Source organism: Serinus canaria, chromosome 3 (assembly GCF_022539315.1).
Source record: "Serinus canaria isolate serCan28SL12 chromosome 3, serCan2020, whole genome shotgun sequence".
Taxonomy (NCBI): Eukaryota; Metazoa; Chordata; class Aves; order Passeriformes; family Fringillidae; genus Serinus; species Serinus canaria.
The window spans coordinates 13,073,940-13,099,329 of NC_066316.1; the positions used below are offsets into that span (position 1 = coordinate 13,073,940).

Consider the following 25,390-nt stretch of genomic DNA (forward strand, 5'->3'; position numbering starts at 1 on the left):
TATTTTCCTCAGAACATATTTTTTGAGAAAATGGCTCAGCAGTCAGAATGAAATCATCAAACAATAAGATAAGCCAAAGCAAAAGCAATGGATACTCATGGGTGGTTTTGACCAGTTGGCTAATAAAAGACACATCAATTTTATATTTCAAGTTTATTGTATTAATACAATCAAGATTAAATTATTTTCACAGCTAGTATATGTAATTACATCAGGCTATGTATATATAATTTATTCCAGCACATTACAATTGTATTATCTCTAATCATGCAATGAGTAATGTGCAAACACAATTATAGGGAAGATTCCCCCCCCCTAAAAAAAGAGAAACCAAAATTACAAAAGTATGGCTTTATAAGAAAGTTGTATCATACAATGAACATTCATTTGTACTCAGGCATGGCAACATTCAGTCTTAAAAAGTGACCAACAGCATCTATCACTGCCATGCTGATTCCAGAAACACCAAGGGAACTGAGAACAGGGAAATGCCATTGATTTTAGAGATGGAAAATATATATCTATATACATTCAGAGTAAAAAAACATAAAAAATGTTTTCAGAGATTAAGTTTCACATTTATTTATATGCTAAAGTCAGGATTATGGAGCCTTGAAGAACACAAATGCATGAACAGTTTGTTTTCCTTTAGACCAACAAACATCTGTAGTGGTGGAACCAACTTAAAAAACGTTACTTCAGGTGTAGGGAGGTGTAACTGAGGTCAGAATCTGGCCTGTCCTTCCTGCTAATGACGCTGCAGAAATAGACAGAAGCATAGGGTTAGGAAGTCATACATAGCTGAATTTTGCTGGCAGCCCAGAATAAAAGAAAGGCAAAGATGTAAGTTTGAGACATTTTATTAAAAAAAAAAAAAAAAAAAAAAAAAAGAAAAAAAAAAAAAAAGTGTTCTAGAATAAAGTGTGGCCAGGATAACAAACCCTTTGCTGGATTATTGTAGCTGCCAGCGAGCAGAAGCCCTTGTGCTTGGTGTTTGGGAATAAAACATTCATTTCAGGAGCAAAACTGCTGCCTCTGTCCAAGAGAAGAAACATCCTTACCTGTCAGCAGCACGGGGCCCGGGACACACACACTGACCGCGTGAAAAGGCTGCTTCTGTAGCGCATCGCTCACTGCTGGTCCGAGGAGTGCAGTGGGTGGGAGCTGCCAGTCGGTTACGGATTTGCCAGGAGAGGGCAGGCAGACACTCACACGTGTGCGACAAGAGGGCAGGCAGACACGTATGACAAGAGGGCAGACACAGTCACACGTGTGTCAAGAGGGCAGGCACTCACACACACGCACCTGTGTGCTTTCACTCACTCACTCACTCACTCACTCACTCACTCACTCACTCACTCACTCACTCACTCACACTGTACTCACTGAAGTGCTTCTCACCAAAACCAAAGGCTCATACATACAGACAATTCAGATCCTTACAATGCTACTCCTCAAAATTGAAATTAAGGAGATGTAACCTGCAGAACCAACCTAAATCAGAAAAGACTTTACCCTTTCCCTGTTTCTCTCTTGTGTTTATTCTTTTTCGCAACTTCAGAAATACAGATCTGAGCGACACTTACTCAGTATGCAGATATGCAGAATGTAAACATCACCTCACAGCACCCAGCATCCTTTTTGATTAACAAAGCCACCAACATATTTGCCATGCAAGCATAGGATTTTTCAAGATGGTCAGGTTGCAGGAAAATATTGCAAAATGTTTTTGAGTTTACTTTTGCTAATGACCTGGCTTGGAAAGAATGGAGAGAAAAAGCCAACACAGACGGGACTGAGGTAGATTTGACCAAAACTGATGTAATGTCACTGTAGTGACAAAGAAGATGAATGGGATCTCAAACTAACAGGCAGATCACCACAATATAAGCAAACAGGGTCTAGGGAAAAGATTCCCTTATTCCAGCAGGACTGCCCATCCTGCTGTCACATTGCTACAGGCAATGGAATGAGTTGCCACCACAGTGCTAATGACCCTAAACTTTGTCCCACTAGGACTGCACATAGGAGGCCCGATGTGATTGAGGGCTAGCTGGTGCTCGATCTCTTGCTAAAATGGTCGAGAAAAGGAGAAATGAGGGGGCTGTGGAGTGATCTTTCTTGTACTTGCTTGTTATACTCTGGGCTGGACACACCAAATTTTTTGGCCATGTTGGCCAACAATGGACCAGCAGCTTTCTTCCAGGCTGGGGCACCAGTCACAGGAACGTCCCAGAAAGATACTATTCAAGACAATTCATCTTCTATCCTTTCTCTCAGTAGGTGGATTGAGGGGAGCTTCCCACATGGACAAATGCAGGCACACAGGCATCCTGCTGTCTGCTACAAATCCACCCATAAAGTGCCTGATTCCCAACCACTGCATTGATCCACAACTATTGCAGCCAACAAGAGACCCCTGTACCATTTTACACTCACTTGCTCCCAGTGGGCTGCTCTGGCTCTCTGAGTGTGGCCTCCTGCCTTAATAGAAAGTGCTGGCAATAATGCCAACAGTCCCTACCTGCCTCCTTGGATTTGTAAGATGAACAGCCCTCCCCTCCCTCCTGTCTTTTCTGAAACTCTTCACAGCACTGAAACTCACATGGTTTCGAGCCAGTGCAATAGCACTGGATGATTTCCATTTCCTCCTTTCCCGGGATCTCTGTTTCCAGGACCTAATTACTATTCTAATAATATCCTTCACCAGCCTCCTCCGCCTCTCACCCACAGACATCCGGATGAGATACCGCAGTGCTGCTGGGGACAAACCCAATCCTGCTCCTCGGGACTCCAGGGGTGCCACAGGGGCTGTGCTCTGCACAGTCACTCCAGGCAGCCATGGGCAGCGAGAGCCTGCTCTGTCCTCTGCCTCCAGCTCCGGGTTTTTGGGGGAGTATCTGCCAGTGCTGGGGAGCCTGAGGGCTTGGCAGAAGCAGCTGAGCCACCGCTTATAATGCAAATCTGCCTTGGGCTCTGCTTTGCTTCCCAAGCTGTGACAGCCTCTGTCTGCAGCACAAGCTGTCGAGCGCAGACTTCCCCCAAAACCCTCACCCAACGCTGACCCTGCATTTCCCCATTTGCAGCCTTCCCCATCAAACAAGAAGAAATAGACACAGATGGAGAAGGACATTCAAGTCCCCAGGGGCAGGAGTGGAGGGACACTGCAGCACCAGAGATGTGGGATTTCAGAAGGGTTAACCCTTTCATGGTCTGCTTGCCACTTTTAGGGCTGACATTTCCTCCACCTCACAAGCAGGGCTGCTCATTCACCTGGCCTAGCACAGGTGGCACAGGACCTGAAGTCTTCCCATGGCATGTAGGAAGAGATGGCTGGGAGGAGCATCCCAGTGTCTCAGAAAGGATGGTCCAGGTGGCTGTGAACGGCATGTTCTGCAGCCTCACTGTAAACCTCCACCTGGCCATGGCTGGCATTGCCAGTGTCCTGGCACACAGGAGGTAGCTCATGCAGAGGGAAACTAAATGGTAGCGCTTCCTGTGTTGACAGAAAGACAGGAGCAGGTCCAGCACGGCCTCCTTGGCACAGGCAGGGAATTAGCCAGAGGAGACGAGCCATTTTTGTACAAGGCAGTGAAGATTTGACTGCACATCTTTCTTAGCTACTGCCTGTGGAAAGTGGTTTGTGCCCCAAGCCTTGGGCCCCAAATCCAGCTGAAGAGGGAGAGTGAGTTCTCCACTGCTGCCCAGTGCAGGCAGGGGAAGTGAGTTGTGCTCCTTCAGCAGAACAGAGGGTGCGCTTACAAGGAGTTGGGAACTCTGGTGTCCAAAATAAGGGATGTCCCCCAAAGGGAGCTGGGATTCTACCACTGCTCTGTTGATGCTGAGAACAGCCAGGAGAGCAGGACCAGTGCCTTGAGCAGAGAGGGCAGCGTGATTCAAAGCTACCCAGAAGGCTGCCCAGACCCAGTCTCACTTTCTGCAAACTCACCCTGCCTGCAGTGCCCAGTTAGTGGGAACATTTTGTAACTTCCAGGATAAGGATTTCTGTCTGGACCTGGGTGGCAAAAACACTCTAATTGACAGCAAGTAACACCTTTTAGCAGCAGAATATCATACCCCAACTTAGGATAAGTAACAAATGCCTGTGGCTCTGAGACCCACAGGGAAATCAAGTTAGCCAGCTACATCTCCTGTAGAGATATGTTCCAAAACACAAGCCAAGGAGAAATAATGACACATATGAAAGACAGGGCTCCCAGTGTCCCTGCTCCAACTGCCATTTTTTTACTGGACAGTGGGGAAAATGGTTCCTTCCCCATTGCACAAGTCTGTAGAGGCACCAAGGCTGGGATTGCCTTTAACCCTCTCACTCCCAGGTGAGATGGATGCTTCCCATTAGCTGTTCTGTGGATCTTTATCTCCCATCCCCCAGGAATATACACACACTGCCCCTCTCTGAACTCATGCCCTCCACACCATGACCTTCTGGAAAGCAACTCGATAGATCAGTTATCCTGCAGGAACTGCTTCTGCATCCCTGCAGCATCAGCCATGCACTTTGTGGTTATTACTAATGATGCTTGAGCATTGTTAGAAAGGAAACTTGATGTTTGAACCTTGTTGGTAGGGGATGGTATTTCTCCCAGCTCTAGCAGTGACACCATTTAAAAATCCCACTGGGTAAGTAGTTCTTTTTAACCCAGGTACATTACACAGGATACAGTTATCACATTGGGAATTCAGATACACTGATACCAGCTGACAACTAAGAAACCAAACATAACACAGTCTCAACTACAGTTAACCCTTCACATGCACAATAAAACAGAAAACAAGGAAGGCTTTTGCCTTTAAAAGTGCCGTGCCTGCAATCAGTTAGAAAAGACATTTAAAATCTTGTCACAAAATATTGGATTTTCCAGCATAGCCTAATAGGTTAAGTACTAAAATCACACTAAAATGCAGAGGGTGGTGGATAACCAGCTCCTCTAAGTTGCCTTGGAAAATCCAAGACCCAATGAATAAAGTCAAGGAAAAACATTTACCACATTTTTTGCTGGTAGCTTTTTGCCATAGGATGGTAAGGGCTTTAGTGCCTGAGGTATAGGTAGTTCCTGGATGCTTTTAGGGAAGTGGGAAGGGGGAAGAGTCTGGAGAATAGTTTGCATAGCTTGCAGATATAAAGAAGCAGGTGTGTTCCCCACCAGGCTGTTGAATTTGTCTTCTCCCAGCAAAGCTGTCCAGTGGTCTGGATGCTCCTGCAGAACTTTCCGCATCTTAAACTGTGGGTTGGGCATGAAGAGCAAGAGGTAGTCAAGGCAGAGCTTCTTTGATGCAACATTGACTTTGGAGTCCCACATCTGCTCCAGGATGACGTCCAGCGGGGTCAGTCCTTTACTGTCCTCTATCCTGGGAGAGGCTCCGTTCCCAAGGAGGATGAGGACAGTCTCTGACCTCAGCAGCTCACAGGCAAGGTGCAGGGGTGTTTTCCCATCTTCCAGATGAAAGCAGCCAGCCCTATTGATATAGGAGTTCAAGCTGGGGAGCTTGTGTGCAATTTTGATGATCAGTCCTAAGATATCTCTCCTGTCATATGTGACCGCCATGGCCAGGTGAGGAGCAGAGGATGGGCAATAGCAGAAGTGTTCCCCAGGCACCTTGAGAGCCTCCTCTGGAAAATGAGACAGCAAATACTGAGCATAAGGCAGGTGATTATGCACCACTGCATAGAGAAGTGCTTCTGAAGGTGAGTAGGTTCGTAGGCTGGCATTTTCCTCCCAGTAAAAATACTCCATAGTTCTCATGTCTTCCAGCATCCACACAGGCTTGTGATCTCTCACTGCCTGGTAGAACATGTAGGATAAGAACTTGCAGTGCCTGCTCTGATCATCCTGCAGGCTGGCCTGGTTACTGGCCATGGCTCAGCAAATAAAGAACAGCTCCACGTAAAATCACTCCAGACTGTAAGATTGGTGCACTTGGAATGCTGATCCCGATGCTGCTGCAACCTTCAGGCTGTCATTGCTGCCTGGACTGCACTAGCTGGAATGCATGGGCTGATCATCTCCACCCATTCATTGTTTTTCCCCTCACTGCAGTGGTTTTGTTTAGGTAAGCACAATCCCACAGGCTCAGTTAACCCGTGCCATGCAAGCAGATGGTTGGTGAGTACATCCCGCTCTGCGCGTGGCACAGGTTACTGAAACGCTGTCAGACTGCCAGTGATTTTATACACACACAGCCACGGAGAACAGAGGGAGAGACTAAAATTAGCTTGAGAGGTGAGGCGGATTTCTGTCTGCATTTCGTGTCTAACCAGATCAGCTCATACACTGCAGCAAGTGGAATAGCAATATTCTGCTATTTTATGGGGGTTTTTTCATGTCACTCACACACACACACAGCTCATTCCATAGTAAAAATTATGCAGCAGTGTGAAATACTCCACAGCTGATAATAGGCATGATTCCATGCTCGGGAAATCAAGGGATTGGTAGTGCTAGCACAAGAAAAGGATCCCTATTTTATAAATAATGGTATGGCTGGCCACTTTGGAGACACTGATGTTAATGGATTGTCTATAAGGCATTAGTAATGTTTAAGATGCCAGCATTAATCTCGGCAGAGAAAAGAGTCAAATGGTGTGTGCAGTAACGGTGCCCAGAGTCATAAAGCAGATTGCTGGGTTTAAACGCCTTCCTTTGTTTAGCAAGGAAATACCTGGAGTGCCCCTGCTGCACAGCAAGGGCATAAACAAAAGGTTAATGGCCAAACCCCACTGGCGGGTGGGGAGCTTTGATCAAAGCATTTCTCAGATGTCCTGCTTTGGGACTCTGTGTCAAAGCCAGCAGCAATGGGGGGAAGTGGGATTAGGCAATCAGACTTGTGCAACACCCTGGTAAAACACAGAGAACAAAGGCCTACAGGTTTGAGGGGAAGGTCCCATTGGATGAGGCAGAACAACCTGGCTAAAATTAAATTCACAGAAAAGAAATTAACTCAGAGTTCTTTATGGCAAGCTCTGTTTAAGGAAGGAGGGTTTCCATGCATCCTATAAATCAACAGATTGCAATAAAATGGTATCTCACCATTTTGGTAGGTGTCTTGGTTTAGAAAGACCAGTGCCTGCTAAAGGCAGAATGCAGAAGCCTCCCCTGAAATGGAGAATGCAAACCCTCCCCACCTCTCTGAATTGCTATGAATTTTATATTAAGAGGCTCTCAGGCAAAAGATATGGGAGCAGGAAATAACAGTTCTTTAATAGGGAAGGGTGGGGGGGGGGGAAGGATAAAATAAACAATGCAGCACAGTAGAACAACACTGACAGAGTCAGAACTCAACCTGACACCCTGTTGGTCAGGGGGTTGGTAGCAGTCCAGTTGGAAAAGTGGCTGCAGTCCTCCTGGAGTGTCAGGCGTGGTTCTGTTGGAGCAGGGGGGTCCTGTGGACAAAGGGTGTATTCTTCCTCTGCAGATCCATGGAAGAAGAAGCAGCTGCTGTTCCTCTGGGAAATCCAGTGGGAAGCCGTGCTGGTGTGTCAGAACCTCCAGATTATATCTGGGCAGCAATGCTTGGCTCCTCCCTCTGGGCAGAGCATCTCACTATGGGATGTTCTAGTTCTTATCGGCCATGCAGTGACATTCAATAGCTTGTTATCAGCAGGTGTGCCCTGCCCAGGGAGGAGTGATTGTGATCACTCAGAGAGAGAGATAAGGGGAATTGTCCACCTGACACCAGACAACTGCCATACAGATGGTAATAGAATACATCTTGCCTTGCAATCTGGAACAGTAGGAAAACAGGATTTCCCTTTAAGGAAAATATAGCAAATCAAGAAATCCTTATTTTCATTTCACTAGAAGACAAACATATAGTAAGTATATTCAAACTAGAGAGAATTCAAGGATCAGATCTCCACATGTTGTATGGAGCCATCCAAAGAGAAAACCAAAGCCACTCACAAAACTGGGTCTAGATCTTACACATCTTCCAAAGCTTTATAGCCATTAAACAACCCTCACCTGCTGCAGATATTAAAATAAAGCTCCCCTGGGAAGTGCTCACAGCATCCAGCCTGTCGGAGTTCAAAGAGTATCTGGACCATGCTTTTAGTCATACAGATTAATTTTAGGTAGTCCTGTGAGTTGACTTGGTGTAGAGACACATAGAAGCCAAGAGAAAAATGTTCTGCAAGTATCTCCAATGAAGAGGAAAGCCAAACCCCCAGAATCAGTAATGGCCATGAGGCTTCTGGCCAACCACCTCCACACCAGCTCCAGGATGTCCAGGATGTGAAAACATTTCTAATTACACTGTAATTCTGCCTAGGAAGCCCAGCCACAAACTAGGAGTCCCTCAGGTTTGCTCACTTCTCTTTATGGCTCCAAATGCACAGGTCTGTCTGCTCTGGTGGCTCCTGGCCTTGGCCTCTTCTTTTTTTTTCTCCAGAAGTTTAGAAAAGCTGGTGCTAAGAGCACCTTTTTGATGGCAATGCATTGCTACTGGATTTTATTGTAAGCAAAATACATCTGTAAAACATTATAGAACCATTAGAAATGGAAGACATTGATATGGAAAGCTTTGCTGAGGAACTAGAGGAAGACTAGGAGTTTGGAAGTTTCTATTTATTTGAATTTTGATCTGTGGCTAAAAATAATGGCACCTACTTCATAAGGTGTTTGTTGTGGTTTTCCTCTTTGACAAAGTGCAGTCTAGAAGAGAAATAGAATCAGTTTTGACTCACAGAGAGAGCATCAAAGACAGCAGGGACAGGTTTGAACGGAAAAACTGAAAACCAAAAGCTGATTTTACCCAAAACACTATTTACCTTTCCATCTGAGGCTGAGAAGCTCTTTAGATCTCTCCTGGGCAAATGCATTTTTCACATTTGATGGTGATTTCAGCTTATAAAGTATTTGGTTATTTTGAACCTGTGAGAAATACAGAATGTTTCTGAGCTAGTCAGAAACCTTCTTACAGTGTTATTCTCAAAATATTGCTTCTGGGCAAAAGGGAAACATACCTTACATATCAAGACAAGAATTTAATGTTAGTAGAACTGAAATCTTAGCATGCTAATAAAAAAAAATCATTATTAGTCCAGGTCAAATTATTACAGAAAAATAAATAATACTCCTATCAGAAAAAAACAATAGCAATAATAATAATAATTTTAAGGCTTTGCACACTTCTTATCTTCTATCCCTATTGCTGATGTCATGTTCCCTCTGCCCACGCTCATCTAAATCCTAACATTGGTGGTTTCATTCTGGTGGTGGTGTTACAGGAAATTATCAGCATCTGGAGCTGTTCTGTGGGAGGAATGTGAGCTTGATGGTGATGGTTTCTTCTTCCTCCCTCCAGTTTCTCCTGGGGGTCAGTTTTATGGTTTGTTACATACTTTTGCACCTGTTTTTTTCTTCATTGGATTGCAACACCATTTCACATCCACATTCACAATAGATGCTGATTCTATACATGTAAGATATTATTTATTTGTCCTATTTTCTACCCCTAAAACCATTCTTGTCCAGCTGTGCACCTGCACTTCTTTAGCTGTCCTCAGGTGAGTGGTTTGTAGCTGTGAGTGCTCCAGAGTCAGGCCTGTGCCCCATCTCTTCCCATCCCATTGGGTCTGCAGCCCCCCTCAGTGCACCCTGTGCTTCCACCTCTCAGCACCTCTGCTGTCACACCAAGCCCACGATGACCTCTGTCAGCTCCAGAATGTGACACTGGAGTTGTGAGCACCTCTTAGTTAGTGCACAGAAGAGCTGGTAGGAAGCTATGGCTCTGCCATGCAGTGCTAGTGAAAGTAAACCCCATCAGCTGTAGGCACCCGGCTAGAAGGAGGAAAGTGTTCCTACAGCTAAACCAAGCTGAAACAAAGCAGCAGGCTCTCTGTAGTAGTCCAGGCAAAGCAAGTATGGCCTCGGTCCTGAGCCTTTGGAAACTCAGTCCAGAGCCTGCAGCCTGGTGCCAGCAATGGCCAAACTGTGCTGCAGGGATAGAGGGTTCCACTGGGTCCTGTTTCTGGAATAAGCCAAAGCAGAGACTGGGGCTTAGGCTTAGCAACCTTTCCCTGTCATTTCTTCCTCCTGCCCCTCTGTGCAAAGTTACAGGGAACAATGAGAACTGTGGGGAGAGAAGTGAGTGAAGACACCTTCTGGGAAAAGAAAAACCTAACAGCAGCTTTTGGTGACTGAGACTAAACTGGAAGTGAGGCTTTCACATTTGTCATTTCACTGCCTGGTGGGAGCAAGATGTTTCTCTCCATTAAGGGAAGAGCAGCCTTGCCACAAGCTCCAGTGATCCAAATGTGCTCAGCTCACCTCTTCCCACCATGTTTTCGTCTGCACACACACAGGAAAAACTTCAACGAAGAAGCTGCTCGGGAAACAGAAGAACAAAAGGCTTTGGGAAAGACTGGGACCATCTCCAGCATTCTACCTGTGTCAACAACTCCAGTGAGATGTTTCTTGTTCCCTTTCTGCCCTTCTCCAGTGATCTTAATTGGCATCTGTCTCCAGGCAAAACTGATTTCAATTCTTCTGTGCCCTTTGTGCAGGAGGGCTCAGAATGATCCAGCCAGGATATACAATGAAGCAAATAAATTGCCAGATATCAGATGCCTGAGCACAAAGCAAGAGGGTGTCCTTCTTCAGAGGCATGCTGTTTTTTCAGGATTGTGTCTGCTGGTCTCTTTCCTTTCCTTGGGAAAAAAAACCTCATCTGTTGGGGATGGATGATAACCCTTCAGCCACAGTGAGGCTCTAGGAAATGCTTGCTGTGCCCTGCTTTCCATGTCCAGCCCGGGCTGTGCAGTGCAGCTTGGGGACACTTTGTGTGACAAATTAGTGTCCTTGTGCAGAGCCCTGCTGCACCTCAAGGCTGCTTTTACAGAGCATGAAGGGTTTCTTTTATGCCCTGCTACACACTTACCAGCTCTAATTCATCCAGCTGACTAAACTAGGCTTTGGGACAGTGGAAGAATCTACACTCTGACCTGTCCTGGCTTGCAGAATATTTCACTTCTGCTTGCAGATTTCAAACAGTGAATGAGACAATTTTTTACTACATTGCTAGAGGCAGGAAATGAAAATAAGCAGAGATTTATCACTTTGGAAAGCCTTTGAATTACTTTTAATGGGACCAGCTGATGTGCTGCATGCAGAATAAATCAAACACCAAATGGTTATTTACCTGCAGAACTTTGGAAGTAAAGGTGGATGCATCAGACAGGTGCTATATATATATATATATATATATATATATATATGTGTGTGTGTGTGTGTGTGTGTGTGTGTGTGTGTGTGTGTGTGTGTGTGTGTATATGTATTTTATATATATACATACACACACACACAATATATGTGTTCTTTTTATATATATATATGTGAGAGGGACTCATCTGGAGACAAATGGAGAATTTTCAGGTAATGTCCATGCTGGTGGTTGACCACTGCTGTAATCCACATATGTCCTGCTTATACTGCTACACCCAGATGCTCAGCTGGACATTGTACCAAGACCTGGAGCATTTAAACACGTTGGGGAAGCCATACAGTGTTTTCCTGCAGGTTCTTGTTTATCCCACCTGTGAAGGGCTGTCCTGTTGTGTCCCAGTTCCCCCCAGAGCCTCACCTCCCACATGCAGTAAGTCTGGAGCTCTGTGGCAACAGGCCCCAAACAACCTGCACAGATCTGAGCGTGCCTCCTCCTCTTCCTTTGTCCACTTTTAAACTCAGGGTATAGACAGAGCCCTTGATATAGGAAACATTTCTGGGTGTTGACAGGGAGCAAACCTTTTAGAAGCAGCATGACAGTGTGTTGGCCACTGAGAACAGTCAGTGCAGCAGGAGCGTGGTGACAGCAATGCCAGACAATGAGCTGCCCTGCCTGCTGCAAATATGAGAGCATCTCCACAGCTGTGAAAGCAGGGAAGTGCAAGACTGAAGATGGATCTTCAAACAGAATCTTCTGTGTCTCCAGTGTCACAGGATAATTTATAGAGAGAGCTTAATTTATAGACCACCTGGCAGGTGCCTATCTCTATCCCAGGTGAGAGCTGATTGCCTTTTTTTGGAGCCACTCGCATCTCCCTGGGCACACATAACCCCAGTGTGTGTCACTGGCTGGCACTGGCCAGCTGCAAAGGCATGCCACAGCTCTCTGGCTGTCACTGTGTGACCTGAGTTGTAGAGACCTGATGCACAATACCAGCTTTGGCCCCAACTCTCAGGTACAACCTCCCTTACATTCAGATGAGGGATGTGGGGGTATTGAGTGTTTCCAAAAGCCATCTTCCTCCTAAACCTCAGCAACCTCTCAGTTTGGGGTCTGAGCAAGCGAGAGGATGGGTGTTGAGGTCCCAAGTTGGACTGAGCTTAGGACAAAGAATGAGCGGGCCAGGAGATGGGTCAGAAACAGGACCCAGAGGAGGTGGCAGAATTGAGGAGTGAACTTCATCAGAGCACTGGAGAAAACACACAGCAATGAGGTACAACCAGTGTCATCCTGTTTTCTGAACAGGGCTCTCATGGATATGAGATCCAGTGCCCACATAAACAGTTTGGCTTATTGAGCTCTCCATTTCCAGGGAAACTCATGTGAGAGCCAGTGGGATTGCCAGAGCCTGAAGACTGTCAAGTGCTGCAGGCTGCTCAGGGCAGAATCCTGACCACCACAAATCAAATATTTTTCCTCTGTCAGCTCCCAGGGAGGGATTGCCCATTTCCAAAGGCAGGCACTCAGTAAACACTGGGCTAAGTCCAAAGGAAGGATAATGATGTTTCCAGCTCTCACTGAATGTCATGCACATCTTCAGATGTGGGTTAGATCAAGCAGTATGCTCATGTCTGGAGGATGAGACGTCAGCTCAGTTTAATCAGCTATAAAAACAACAAAGCTTTTATTATTCTATTTTTTTAATGTTTTTGAGACCTGATTGCACAGACCTTACACGCCAAGAATCCCAGTGTGTCCCATTTCTGTAAACCCTTTTGTTTCAGTTCCTAATTCGTATCCTAATTTGAGGCTACATCTCTCAAAGGCAGTACATAAATAGACAGATTACCATGCCTCTTCCAGAAAGTAACCTGTCAGCTGAGTTCTGTTTAAAGAACAAAAAAAGCCCTTGCAGACAGTCTGTGCCTACACTGAGCCAGATGCTGTTTTTCCAGGGAAAGGCAGAGACTGTGAAGCAGTTTTATACCATTGGATGCTTTCCTTCCTCGTGATTACGGGTGTCGGTGCCCTGTTTCACCACACCCCTATGTAAATGTCAAGGCTGTCAACTGCTGAGAAAGCATTCAGGAAGGCATGAATACATTTCTTTTCCAATACAGACAAAAAGCAATGTTTTTTTACAGCCACAATTAACCTGTGGAGTTCAGTGCTATGTGATATCAGCGAGGCTAAATGCCTGGCAGTCTCCAAAGTAAGTTTTTATTTTTTCTGTAAATTAAGATCTTTGTTCTGTGCATATGCAGGAGCTGACACTACACCAAAACTGCAAATCCAAGGTCCTACCACCATGTAGATGGGCAAACAAATGAAAACTACAGCTGTGCCACTCCTAACAAAATGATGACAAATTTGTCTGAACTTTTGTAGTTGCTTTTGTGCTGTATGGTATTGCAAACAAGAGCTGCTCAGAAAGTTAACTTCTGGGTATTTTTGTGGGGGAAATGTCAGTGCCACGAGACTGAGCTGCTCTGCAGGATGTATCAGTTTCATTACATCTGTCGACAAAACTCATGGTCCAAAAAGGCATGAACATATTTTTCAAAATTATTTTTAGTGAATCCACTACAAAAGAAAAATCCAAGCTGTGTGAAGCTCTGAAAAACCCCATAATCTGTAACTTATGAGCCCATAATTAACTGCTGGAGGTCACTGAAAACAATCTTCAGCCCCAGTGTAATTCCAAAATTATTTGTCAGGAAAGTCTTTTCAGTGCCTTCTGAGGTCTCAGAGACTGAGTCAGATTTCAAAGTTAATTCAGTCATTAAGAGTGCCAGTTCCTATGCCCTGCATTCTATTGTCTCACAGACAAAATACTTTACCACAGCCAAAGATAACCACTCACCACTGTTCTCCACACTTTCCAGTGGTTTTATTTGAAAAGGATTTTTAATTTGGGAGAAGTCCACAGTGTGATCAACAATAAACTTTTCAGAACTACCTGAAAATTGTTTTTGTCCATGTAAGTTTCCTGTGGACTTTATTATCTCTAATGCTTTGTTCAAATAATTGTATTGGAAGAGTGGATTCCCTGAACAGAGCACTTGTGATGACTCAGACAGTGACAGATTGCTTCTACTATCACACATAATGAGTTCAGATCCTTGCAAACCTGCAGCTGGTCAGTATCTTCCTCCATCTTCATGGTTTAACGTATATTTGAAGTCAGACACTGAGAATTCATTCAAGAGCAGATGCATTGCAAAATGAAAGCAGGAAATTCCATTAGGCTACTTAAAAGAGGAACATTTTGGTACCTCACAAATGCTTTGAGCACTTTTAGATTCCCATCAAATCCATTGAGGTGCAGTGTTTGCTTGGAGTGTGAGCGTCCTGTGGGAGAGCTGCCTCAGTGCTCCTTCATGAGGACCCAGGGAATTACCATCCTGGACACCTCTGAGCTGTGTGACCATACAAATTCTGTCAATACCAGAAACCCTGAAACAGCTGCTAGTGCCTAACAGCCCTTAATGACATCCCAGCCAACAGCCACTGAATTGAACAGGAAATTTAAAGATCTTTACAAAGTCACCCTTTTGCTGACTGAAGCCTCTGGCTCATATATTTGGTTGATTCAGTATAGAAAAATAAATTCTATTTGTGACTAATTAAAGAGACTGAAAAATTCATCAGGAATGCTCCAAAGATGTTGCACTGCCTGGGCATAATGCAGGATTTAAGTAAATTACGCCTATATTTTGTTTAAAAAGAGTCTTCTGTCCATCACGAGCAAAACTGTCCCCTTTTGATAAAGTTTATATTTGATAAAGAAAGAACTTTCACTGCAAAGTAACCAAAAGTGAAAGGCAGAAAGAAATCAGCTGAACTTTCAGATCATTGACATTTAGAGGGATGGCTTAAATTTTTAATATAGGTGTCAGTTGAATGCTGGTTTTCTTTTGGGTGGTTTTGGTTTTGTTTTATTGTTTTTGTTTTCTTTAGGAGAAAACTTAAGAAGTAAAAGCTCTTTCCCTCCATAACATGGAGTCTGCACAAACCCACGTTTACAGGCAGCTTTCTGGGTGACACATGTCAGACTGCCTTTGCAAACACTTCTTCAAGATGTCAACTGCAAGGTACTGAAATTAAACAAAAAAATCAGCCTGGCCCTCTTCTTAATGGCATATGAGATAATTTGAAGAAGAAGAAGAGTTACACCACTGGCAGCAAAATTCCTCTGGGTGCCACCCTAATAATAATGCAGGCTGATGGAGGGCCATGGCCTACATCCATGTTCTGGGACTGCAAGCTCCCCTCTGCTCAGCAGCACATGCCCCACTTGTCTTGTGAGTAGCACACTGAGTGTGGTTTCTCTCCTCTTCCTCTTGTTCTCAGGCTTTGCCTTTCTGCACCAAACTGTGTCAGTGAATAAAAATCCAGGCTCCAGGGGGCAGGAGTTAGACTGGAGGGATGCTGCTTTCCCTGACAAGGATCATGGTGAAATTCACCAGGTACAGGACCTGCCCTCCCTTGGCTTTGCCTGGCAGTGATGTTGACAATGACAGACAATTACCAGGGGACTGCTGCCCTGAAATGGAACATCTTGTGCAGTTTGAGATGGGTTAAGGACCCAAGACACCTGCACAGAGCTGACAGAAGGAGCTAGTGAAGCTCCCTGCTTTTCCACAAAAGTAGCTGGAGGCCAGGGAAAATAATGTCAGACACCTCGTGTGATTTCACACACTTCAGCAGGCACCCTGTGTGACAAGGGTGGGGGCTCCTCCCCATGTCAGAGCTGTTGCTTCAGGAGGGGAGGGTGGTACTGGGCTGTGCCCCCCCCCCCCACCCCCGTCTCCTGAAGGCTGGAGCAGCAGCAGGCACTGCTTGTCCTGCTGTCTTCAGTGGAAGGACTGGAACGTTTTTACTGAAATGCTTCTCTGAGTTGCTCCAGAAAACCTCTGATGAGGTCAAATCCTGTCAGGGCTAAAGAACAATCAGGGTTTCTATGACAACCTTTCCCTGGTCCTTTTACCTCCAGGGTTGTTGTGGAGCCCAGGGACCCCCTACCACAATCCTGCCATGCCAAGTCAGACAGGGACAGCCCAAGGCTCAGGCTTGTTCTCTGAACACCAGAGCACTCAGGAAGTGCACAGCCCCCTGAGAAAGGTTCCCAGCCAGCCTTTGCTCCTGACTCCCCACAGCTCTGTCAGACAGGTGACAACAGAGCCAGGACTCCTCATTCTTCCAGCAGCCTGATAAACACTGGCAGCAGCCAGGGATCAGCAGGAGCCTTGATTCTGGCAAGATGAAATGCTGTTCAACCCTAAACGATATTTGAATTTGGAGATTTAAATCTTGATCTGGGATCTGAGAATACCCTGAAAATAGAATCATCTTTATGAAACAGAAATTCACTCTTCCAGCCAGCCCCAGTTGTCAAGACTCACTCCTCAAAATGAGACCATCTGTCATGGAAACAGGCATCTAACTTTAACCCAGATTTGAAACTGCTGGCTTAGAGGTTTGTAAATAAATCCCAGCAACACCCCAACTGTTTTCAGGCTCACACTGAGGGGCCACATCTGCTCAAAGTAAAAAAAAAATCTGAATTTACATGAGTCACACATCAACTCATTCTATGTAAAGACTCTGTAAAAGCAATGCCAAAAAAAAACTGTTGGTGTGCCAGCAGTACCATGTTTACATTAAAGCCTGTCAAATACAGCCCTAAAACCCAACTAAATAGGTGGAAATATTGTATGTGTTTCTGCAGGATAAAATCCAACTGTTAAGCTATTACAGGTGTCTAATGGACATTATCTTCCTCATCCTCTTCATCAGGCAGAGACATTGTCCTCCTGACAGCCATGGCTCCTGGAGCAGAAGGTGGCTGTCATAAGCAAACCTGCTCTGCACCTGGAGCTGTCCTCTCCCAGCGCAGCCCTGCTGGTCTGCTGTCCTGTTTGGCAGCTCAGTGCTAAAACAGAATCTGCAGGCTGTTAAAGTTGGTGCCACTGCACATCAAGCCCAGACACTAAGCTGGTTCCCTCTCCTGAGTATGTTGGCATTTCAGAGCCTTCATGATTTTTGGCATGTGCCTTTTTATAAGAGTGAAGAACTGCTCTTCATTTACAAATTAGAAACTGTGGTGGACACAGAGTTGGTGATTTCCCCCATAACAGAGGCAGACAGTGCCTTTTCCTTTCCCATTGTATTATGTTTTTTGACAGGCTGCAAGTCTTTCTGGCTACCTCTGATTCACACAAGTGGTGGGACCAATATTTAATTTGAGCATTTTAGTGTCTCTGTGACCTTCCCTAGCACCTGGTGAATGAACAGGGAATTCTGGAGTCCAGGCTAAAAGACTATGAAATATGCTACTGTTTCTACATGATTTTAAATTTGTGTGCATCATAGAGGTGTTCTGTTCACATGCTCAGGCTTGGCTTCTTCACCAGATATCAAGTCAGGAAAAGCTTTTCTTGTGAATAGCTGGGTAGAAACTGTTGGATGTTTTCTTCAGTTTTGAGGGGGTTTTACCTTACATAATATAAATGATGCCACACTATTAATTTTGGGACAATCTTGATTCACATTTGTGACCATCCTGGATGCTGCATTAGGATCATTTCCCCAGCTAATGGCTGAGATTGTCTTTCTTGGATTCTCCCACTAGAGGGGCTCCCTCACTTCCTTTAATCCCTTTTGCAAACATTCACTGCTGATCTCAACATCAGCAAGGGTAAATTCCCTTCCTTCTTACCATTGCTCTTCAACAACTGGATATTGACAGCAGTCTCTGATTTATCCCAGAGGTCACTGCTGTCATCAGTATTCTGAATTTCCAAGTAAGCATCTTCATCTTTTCTCCCACAAAATTTTCCCACAAATTTCTCCCACACTCCCCTGTGTTCAGGGCAGTGAAAAGGAAATCCCCATCACTGTCTCTAAGCCTGGCTCATTTTCCTATTCCAGATCTCTGCTTTAAACTGTGCTCCACTGTCCTGGCTGGAAAAAGCACCCACAGAGCACTGGCTGCTGATGTGCTGGCACGGCCGCCTCTCACATCACCCACCTGCTCTCTCAGCTCACACTCTCCCCTCAGCACATCCCTGGCTATTGTCAGGCTGTGGGTGCTCTGGGGACAGGACTGCCATTCACTCTGTGCTCATGCAACACCTCAGATGGGGTTTTTGGGAACACACAGCAAACTGCCCCTTGCAGAGCCTTGCTTGGACTAGCCTAGTGCCTTCCCATTCCTATCCTAATGCCTGCTCTCAGAAACCTCTCTAATCCCCTGGCAAGTTTTCCCCATCCCTTTTCTTGGCACTCTCCTCACTCTGTGGACCACATTGCTTTGGCCATGTTCTGCCCATGGTGTCTCAGCACATCTCAGGCACAGCCTTGCATCCAGCCCTTGTAACTAGAAAAAAACTGGGTGGGCACAAGGCTGGGGGAAACACTGTAAAAGGATAATGCTCTTTCCAAAATTGAAACAAAGTTTGAGAAGCAAGCTTGAAAAATTTAACTGGTAGTTTAACCATTTGTATTTATTTATGTTTTTGTTGTTTCTCCCTGTGGACAGAACTGTATGAATGTGTCTGCTCACCTGCCTATATTCTCCTTAAGATTTTGTTCCATTTTCTTGATGTTGTTGAAGTTATAAGTAAAAAAAACGTAACCCATTTTTTAAAAGTTGCAGATTTACAAGTTGAGCCATTGCTGGCAGAGGAGAGTTCTTTGTTAGTTTCATGTTGTAATCACTTGTTAATAGTGTTATAAATAGGAAGCTTGACTATGCCAATATTCAAGCAGCAATCAATTTATTAATTTATATGATAAAGTATGAGCAACACAGCGCTGGGTACAGTGGGGGCAGTTTCCCTCCAACTGCACACCGATGGTTGGGGCTTACAGGTATTTATATGGATACGCACAAGCTTTCTCAGCAATTTCTATTCCAATTTTTACTCATCAGCAGTTTCTATTTTCCAATTTTTACATCACAATTCTATACACTACTGTGATTTAGTTTTTCTCAGGATGTGTCTCAAAAAGGAGGATCCCCAAATTGTGGTAGTAGTTTCTGAGATATTGGTTCTGGTTTCTGCAAGAATAAAGACGAATCCCATCTGGTGAAGTCCAGCTCCCCAGATGTGGGTCCACCTTTTTAATTACAATGACAATAAATCTCATAACAGTGATGTCCAGCTTCCCTTGGTCGAAATTATAAATCCTTGAGATGATGTTCATCTTCCTTTCTCAAGCTGTTTTTCTCTGTTTTGTTAAGGCATGAGATAAGCATATTTCCTTTATATATATTCCAAAGCTATAGTTTCAAGGATACAAGCAATATTCTAAAATTATACTTCAAAAGGTTATTATTGCAGCACTCTTTAAGGCCTGACTACAAGCAAAAAGCAACATCCTTAACACTTTAATTCAAATGCTCCTAAATCAACCAAGGTTAATCACAAACAAAAGATAGGTTCAAAGGCCTTCTTCCATGCTTTACTTTCCTCAGTTATTATTAGAATTCACAACTGTCCCATTGTCGACCTCCACACATATGGCAATCACAAATACAGACATTGCCTGTATGTACCTGACACCGAAACACAGCTTTGTATTTCACAATAGTCAGTCGTTAACTCCCTATTGTTGAGAATTCCCCTTTTTGTCAGTACCACCTTGCCTGCTGCCAGGTAGATGCCTCTCCCTTGGACAGTGAAAGGAGGGGACATCGGAGTTGCCATGCAAATAACCTCGGAGCCAGCAAGCCACGGGGAAGCCCCCCCCACCCCCCACCAAACCTAGCAAAATAATGAGCCAAAAATAATGAGCCCTAAAACAATGAGCCAACACAGAATTAAGAGATTAAAGCGATGTCTGGAAGCGAGGAACAGAATCCAGGACCTGCAGAGATTCTGAGACCCTTTCTGCCCCTCGCCCTAGCCAAGGGGGATGTCGGCTGGAGGAAGGACCCTGAAGGTCAAACCAAAAAAGTGAACAAAGGGTATCCCTGGTGCTCTTGTGAGGATGGAACCCCCAGCTCTGCCTACAGACTAGTGGACAAAACTGCACTTCCCTCCTCCTCCTCCTCCGGGCCACTCCTGGGAGCAGCAGCAGCATGAGCGTGGACCTGTTGATTCTCCCCACCTGAGCTGATCACTTTTAATAAGGGCATTAAAAAGAAGAAAGATCTCCTGCCCTATTTATTTCAGTTGAAGCTACAATATGTCCATTTTTTTAGGACATCATCTTATTCACTCTGCGAAATCTTGTCTGGGTAGATTTCATGGAGCTTCTTGGATTTATACGTGATAATCCCACTTGGCCAAAAAACCTGGTACTCCATACATGCACACTCACACTGTCCCATAGCTCCTGTTTAGCATCCTGGGTTCCGGCATACCCAGAGTAACATGAATCCTAATGCTGTATAAAATACACAACATGCAGCCAGTGCTTTCTGGAAAGTCTTGGAGTCAATGTACACAGGCTGTTCTATTCACAAACATATGTCTGATGCTTCCCAGAAACTGCAGTTTAGGACATGTGCTGTCTGTCATAGCCAGGGTAATCCCTAAAGGCAAACTCAAGTGTACAATATGGTAAATTCTCCCACTACACCTTACTTTCAGGAGTTTAGGGAATTGTGTGATGCGTGGACAAGCTGACACATAGATTTCACACCTTGGAAAAAAGTAAAAAGTGGCATCCTGGACAGATGATCTTTAATGTGTATTTCAGTGCTTTTCCTCTGCACTTTCCCTATAATTGGAAAGTGTCAATTATTTCATCTGTTTACAGTTCTCCAATACAAACTCTAGCAAAGGCAAAATCAGTAAAGCTCCGAAAATCAAGCCCTAAGCATTAAAATCTGTTTCTGTCAGATTGTCAGGCAGCAAACAAGCAGAAAAGCACTTCTTGGTGAGTGCCCAGTCTTTGAGAAGCAGTGAGAGAATGAATCACCCTTTGCATGCCTCGCTATTCAGATGTACCCCTGCAGGGTCCGCGCATGGAATAAAGATGGAAGTCTCCACACCTCTGTGCACCCACAAGGTGGTGCCATTCAATAATTTTAGAAGTGCCACCACCGAGGCATTGGGGAGGAAAAACCAAGATCCACCTCCCCTTAGCAATTACGATCTATTGCACAAGAAACTGTTTTCTAAACCGTCGGCAAAGCACCACCCGAACAGCAGCTTGTACTCAGTCAATCCAAAGCATCAGATCAAGGATTATGGCTGCTGCCTTGTGTCTCCTTCAGCCTCTTCTCTGTTGCAGGGTCGTGTCCACCTCTGCATACAGCCCCAGGAACTTTCCTCTGCAGCGTAAAAAACCCCACAGTCCAGCCTGCCTCCCTGTCAATACACCTGTGTGCTAAACAGAGACCATCTTTAACCTCATGGCCCAGGAATAAGCAGCTCAGTTTGCTTTGGATCCTTAATAATCAAGGGGAAAGTCACTGGCAAGGGTTACTGTCAGCCCTCCTGATTATTCCCGTTCCAATACAGAGGCTGTTTGTTCTTCCTACATCATCATCTCCCGCTCACAGGACATACACTGTCCTCCCTTGGTGATGGACTCAGGATAACTGAGTCAACAGAGTGAAGAGTGGGAGCCCCTTGTTTTGGTATAAGCAGGACACCACCAGCTGTACTCCACATCAGTTTTCCCACTCCATGAAGATGGTCAGCTTCTTTTCCAGCAAGCCTTGGATGAACATTTTGAGAACTTGGAGGCTTCTTGCCTTTGTCAGATTCAGAGAAGAGGCTTGGAAGTGTACCCCTCCCTCAGCCCCTGCCTGAACCCCTTGCTCTAGCAAAGATCTTTTGGAGGCTGGGGTTAGTTTCTGTAGGGTTCAGCTGGTTGTTCCTAACCTACAGGCTATCTCCTTCCTTTCAGGCCTTGTCCTTTGCTGAATGTCAAACTGCCTGCAAGATCAGTAACTTCTAAATCCTGTAAACAGCATATGTTGAGCAGACATTAAAATTGTTGCTTGAGGATGCATACTGACTGTCCTTATAAACACAAGCATCAGATTAGTAGAGCAAGAAGCTAAAGCAATCTTTCAGAAAGAATTACAGCTCTTTTTTGCAGCTCTTTAACAGATTAAGTTGCCTTTTTTTCCCAGTCAACTTCATCAGCAGCACTATTCAGAGTCCTAATGAAATTCAGATGATAAAGCAGCTGGGGGGGTCTTGAGAACACTTCTGCCTGTGGCTGTTCTTGACTCTATGTCCTGGAGGAATGCAGAAGAAAATTGTATTAGCCTGTCCTTCAAATGCAAGGAATTAAACTTGTTAGCATTGTGGTCTAAACTGGGTCAGTAAGTCATATGTTTACCATTAAGAAACTGCCAAAACAACACAGGTAAATGAGCAGGAAAGTAGTTGTTTATGGCCTCAGTTACTCCTAGTTGCTGTTCCCTGGTGGAGTGCAATGAAGACAAAGGAGAAGGAAACAATGGGAGACAATTTCCAAAGGTGATGCACAAATGAAGGGTGAGGAGTCACATGTTTCAGGAAATAAGGGGAGAGAAAAGCAGAATATAGCATTTGTCTTCCTCATGTATTTTTGTCCTCTTTTTTATCACTTCTGTAGAGTTCTATAAAATTAGGAAGGGCAGGAGGATGATAAATGGTTCATTGTGCCTTCTTGTATGAGAACAAGAAATGAAACTAGCAATTAGCAAGCTCTCCACAAGAAGGAGGAAGTGGTCCTTCCCACACTGTGCAAGAAATCTGTAAAACTCTTTGCTGGAGGAGATTTTAGATTCAAACCTTTACAGAGGTTTAAAAAGCAACTGGACAACTTCCTGGATAAGAAGAACCCATGAGTGCCTTTGACAGCACCTCCTCCCTCAGAAAGCCTGTGTGTGTGTTCCTGGGGAGGAGGACAGCCAGCTCTGAGAGAAGTTACTTATTGCAGATTGCTTGGTGGTGGGGAGGCTGTACCTGGGTTGTGTCCAGCCTTGGCTCCCCTTCCCAGCTCAAGGGGGATGTGGGGAAACTGGCAGGGCCCAGTGGGGCTGCCATGTGTTCAGGGCCTGCAGGATGTACCCCTTCAGAGAGCTGGAGGGAGCTGGGCTTGCTTAGGCTGGGGAGAGGTGAGCTGGAGGTGGCCACAACCACCCAGCAAAGAGACAAAAACAGCAGATACTTTTCAGGAGCAGTGGACAATACAAGGGGTGGTATCCAAGGTTTGCAGTTTGGGAGAACCAGGTTGGATTTTAGGAAAGACATTTGCAGTAGGAGACCTGCAGAGGGGACTTTCAGCCAATATTTCCATGACTTGATGAGCATTGACTTGATGAGCATCAGTTTCAAAAGTGAACACTTGCACTTTGCAGAACCCCCCCAAAAAAGTGGTGGGAGCTTTCTGAGACAAAAGGTAGAGAGAGACAATATATCTGATATGGTAGCTGGGAGCACCTCTTTCTTGTTATCCTCTGATTTGTACTGACACCATCACCGGTTTGCAGTGACAGAGAGAGTTTGTTATTTATTCACCTCACTGAAAGGCCCATTCTCAGTGTCACTGGGATGACTCTGTTCTTTGTACTGTAACAGAAGTGATGCAGTCACATCATGTTCCAATAAAGAGGCTCTGACCTCCAACAGTATCTCCATGTGAAAGAAATGAGCACCTGCTAGGAAGCTGGGTGCCTGTCATCCCAGCCTCCCTGGTGAGGCATTCACAGGCTATTTTAGACCTCAACTGCAAGTCCACTTTCAGTTCTGCATAGCTGAATGTGCCAAGCTGTGGTCCTCAAGCAGCTCACTATTCATAGTATTAACATTTTGTTCATAAAATACAGGGGTGCCAGAGTAGCCAATCCTCTCAGCTGCCTGAGACACACACCCAGAGCAACATGGCCAAGATGCTCCCAAACAGTTTTCAAGGCAGAGAAAAAACCTGAGCACAGCATGGCTGGGGGCTAAAAGTGAACATGAGAGCAGCAGGTCGACCTACACACTGCCAGCTTTTCTTCAGGCATTTGGGCTTCCTGAGTAGGATTTTAACAGAGAACAGCAAGTGAGATCTGTGGTTGTGCTGAGGGAGTTCCTCCCGGCCACAGAGAGCATCATGAGACTCTGTTTGCTAAGGAAAGTATAACAAGGGAGGAGTGAAGAGCAAAACAGAATGATATGAAGAGCTTGGGAATGAACATATGTAAGGTCAAGGATATACTGTGGAAAGAAATCATTGTTGCTTGATAAAAATAGAGAGCATCAAAGGAGATATGTACTACCACCCTCTTCTAGACCTCTTGTGGGGGCAAATAAGCCCTGCTGAGTGTACAGGGAATTGCCCCTCACCTTATGCAGAACCCTTTTGTGTTTTATGCATCTTTCAGCCTCACTGCTAGGGCTAAAAAAAAAAAGCTTGTCTGTAATGTCTTGGTGGCAATTTTGTGGAATCCTGTCAAATACCCACTAGAAAACATCCTCTGTTCCCTTTACTCTTTGTTAGGATGGGACCTATTTTTGTCTGAATTGTCTCAACCAACTTCAGATAAGGGTGTCCTGGGGATTAAATACTTCATAACCCTGGAATGTCCTAGAGTTTTCCCTCTGTAACTTCCTCAGCCTGACTGAGATGTTAGAATATGGGAAGAACTTTTCAGAGGAAAATATTAATGGAAAATATAGGGGACAATCTGCCCCTACTTCTATCCCCATTGGTGCAGAATAACTTTTGTTATATTTAATAGACACTGCTTTATCCAGCCAGGTTTTACATCACCTAGTATTTGTCTTGTTTGAGATGACTCTCCATTGCTCTGGGATCCTGTTGTGAGGAAGTTACCTTGGTATTATTCTTTATTTGGATTAATCTCATGAGGACAGATAAGCCCAAGGTAACCAGTCAGCACACACATTTTAAGATGTGATGACTTTGGACCTGAGGCTCCCCAGGCCAAGTAGCCCTGTTCTAGATCAAATATTAAATTTTCTTAATGTCCCATGATGCTCAGATCTGAGGGCTTTGAACTTGCTTCCACATTAATATGTCATTTCTCTTTATAACAGCTCTCCTGTGCTAGTGCAGAAACTTTAATGGAGGAGCCACAGGCTACCACTTGCAGCTGCAGTCCTGCTGTTTGAGGACCAATCCATCAGACAGCAGTGGAACATCACCTCTCATATTCTGGACAGGCAGGCTCTTCAAAATGTTTTCCAAGAAAATTATCTGCACAGAGCTCTGTAAAAATCTAATTCTACCCCATTAACCAATA

The 25,390-nt window shown here is 44.9% G+C and overlaps 2 protein-coding genes across 3 annotated transcripts in view; both read right to left on the minus strand.

Moving 5' to 3' along the window:
• LOC103821325 (serine/arginine-rich splicing factor 7) overlaps positions 1–25,390 on the minus strand; it is a 1,055,603-nt gene that overhangs the window by 366,884 nt on the left and 663,329 nt on the right. The gene's annotated exons all lie outside the window — the stretch shown is intronic.
• Positions 4,989–5,879, minus strand: LOC103821316 (ankyrin repeat domain-containing protein 9-like). Its single transcript, XM_050973233.1, has one exon. The coding sequence runs from the start codon at positions 5,877–5,879 to the stop codon at positions 4,989–4,991; it is 891 nt and encodes a 296-aa protein (XP_050829190.1).

What these genes read in the sequence shown, in the direction of transcription:
- LOC103821316 (XM_050973233.1), bottom strand. Translation starts at nt 5,879, where the DNA reads ATGGCCAGTAACCAGGCCAGCCTGCAGGATGATCAGAGCAGGCACTGC.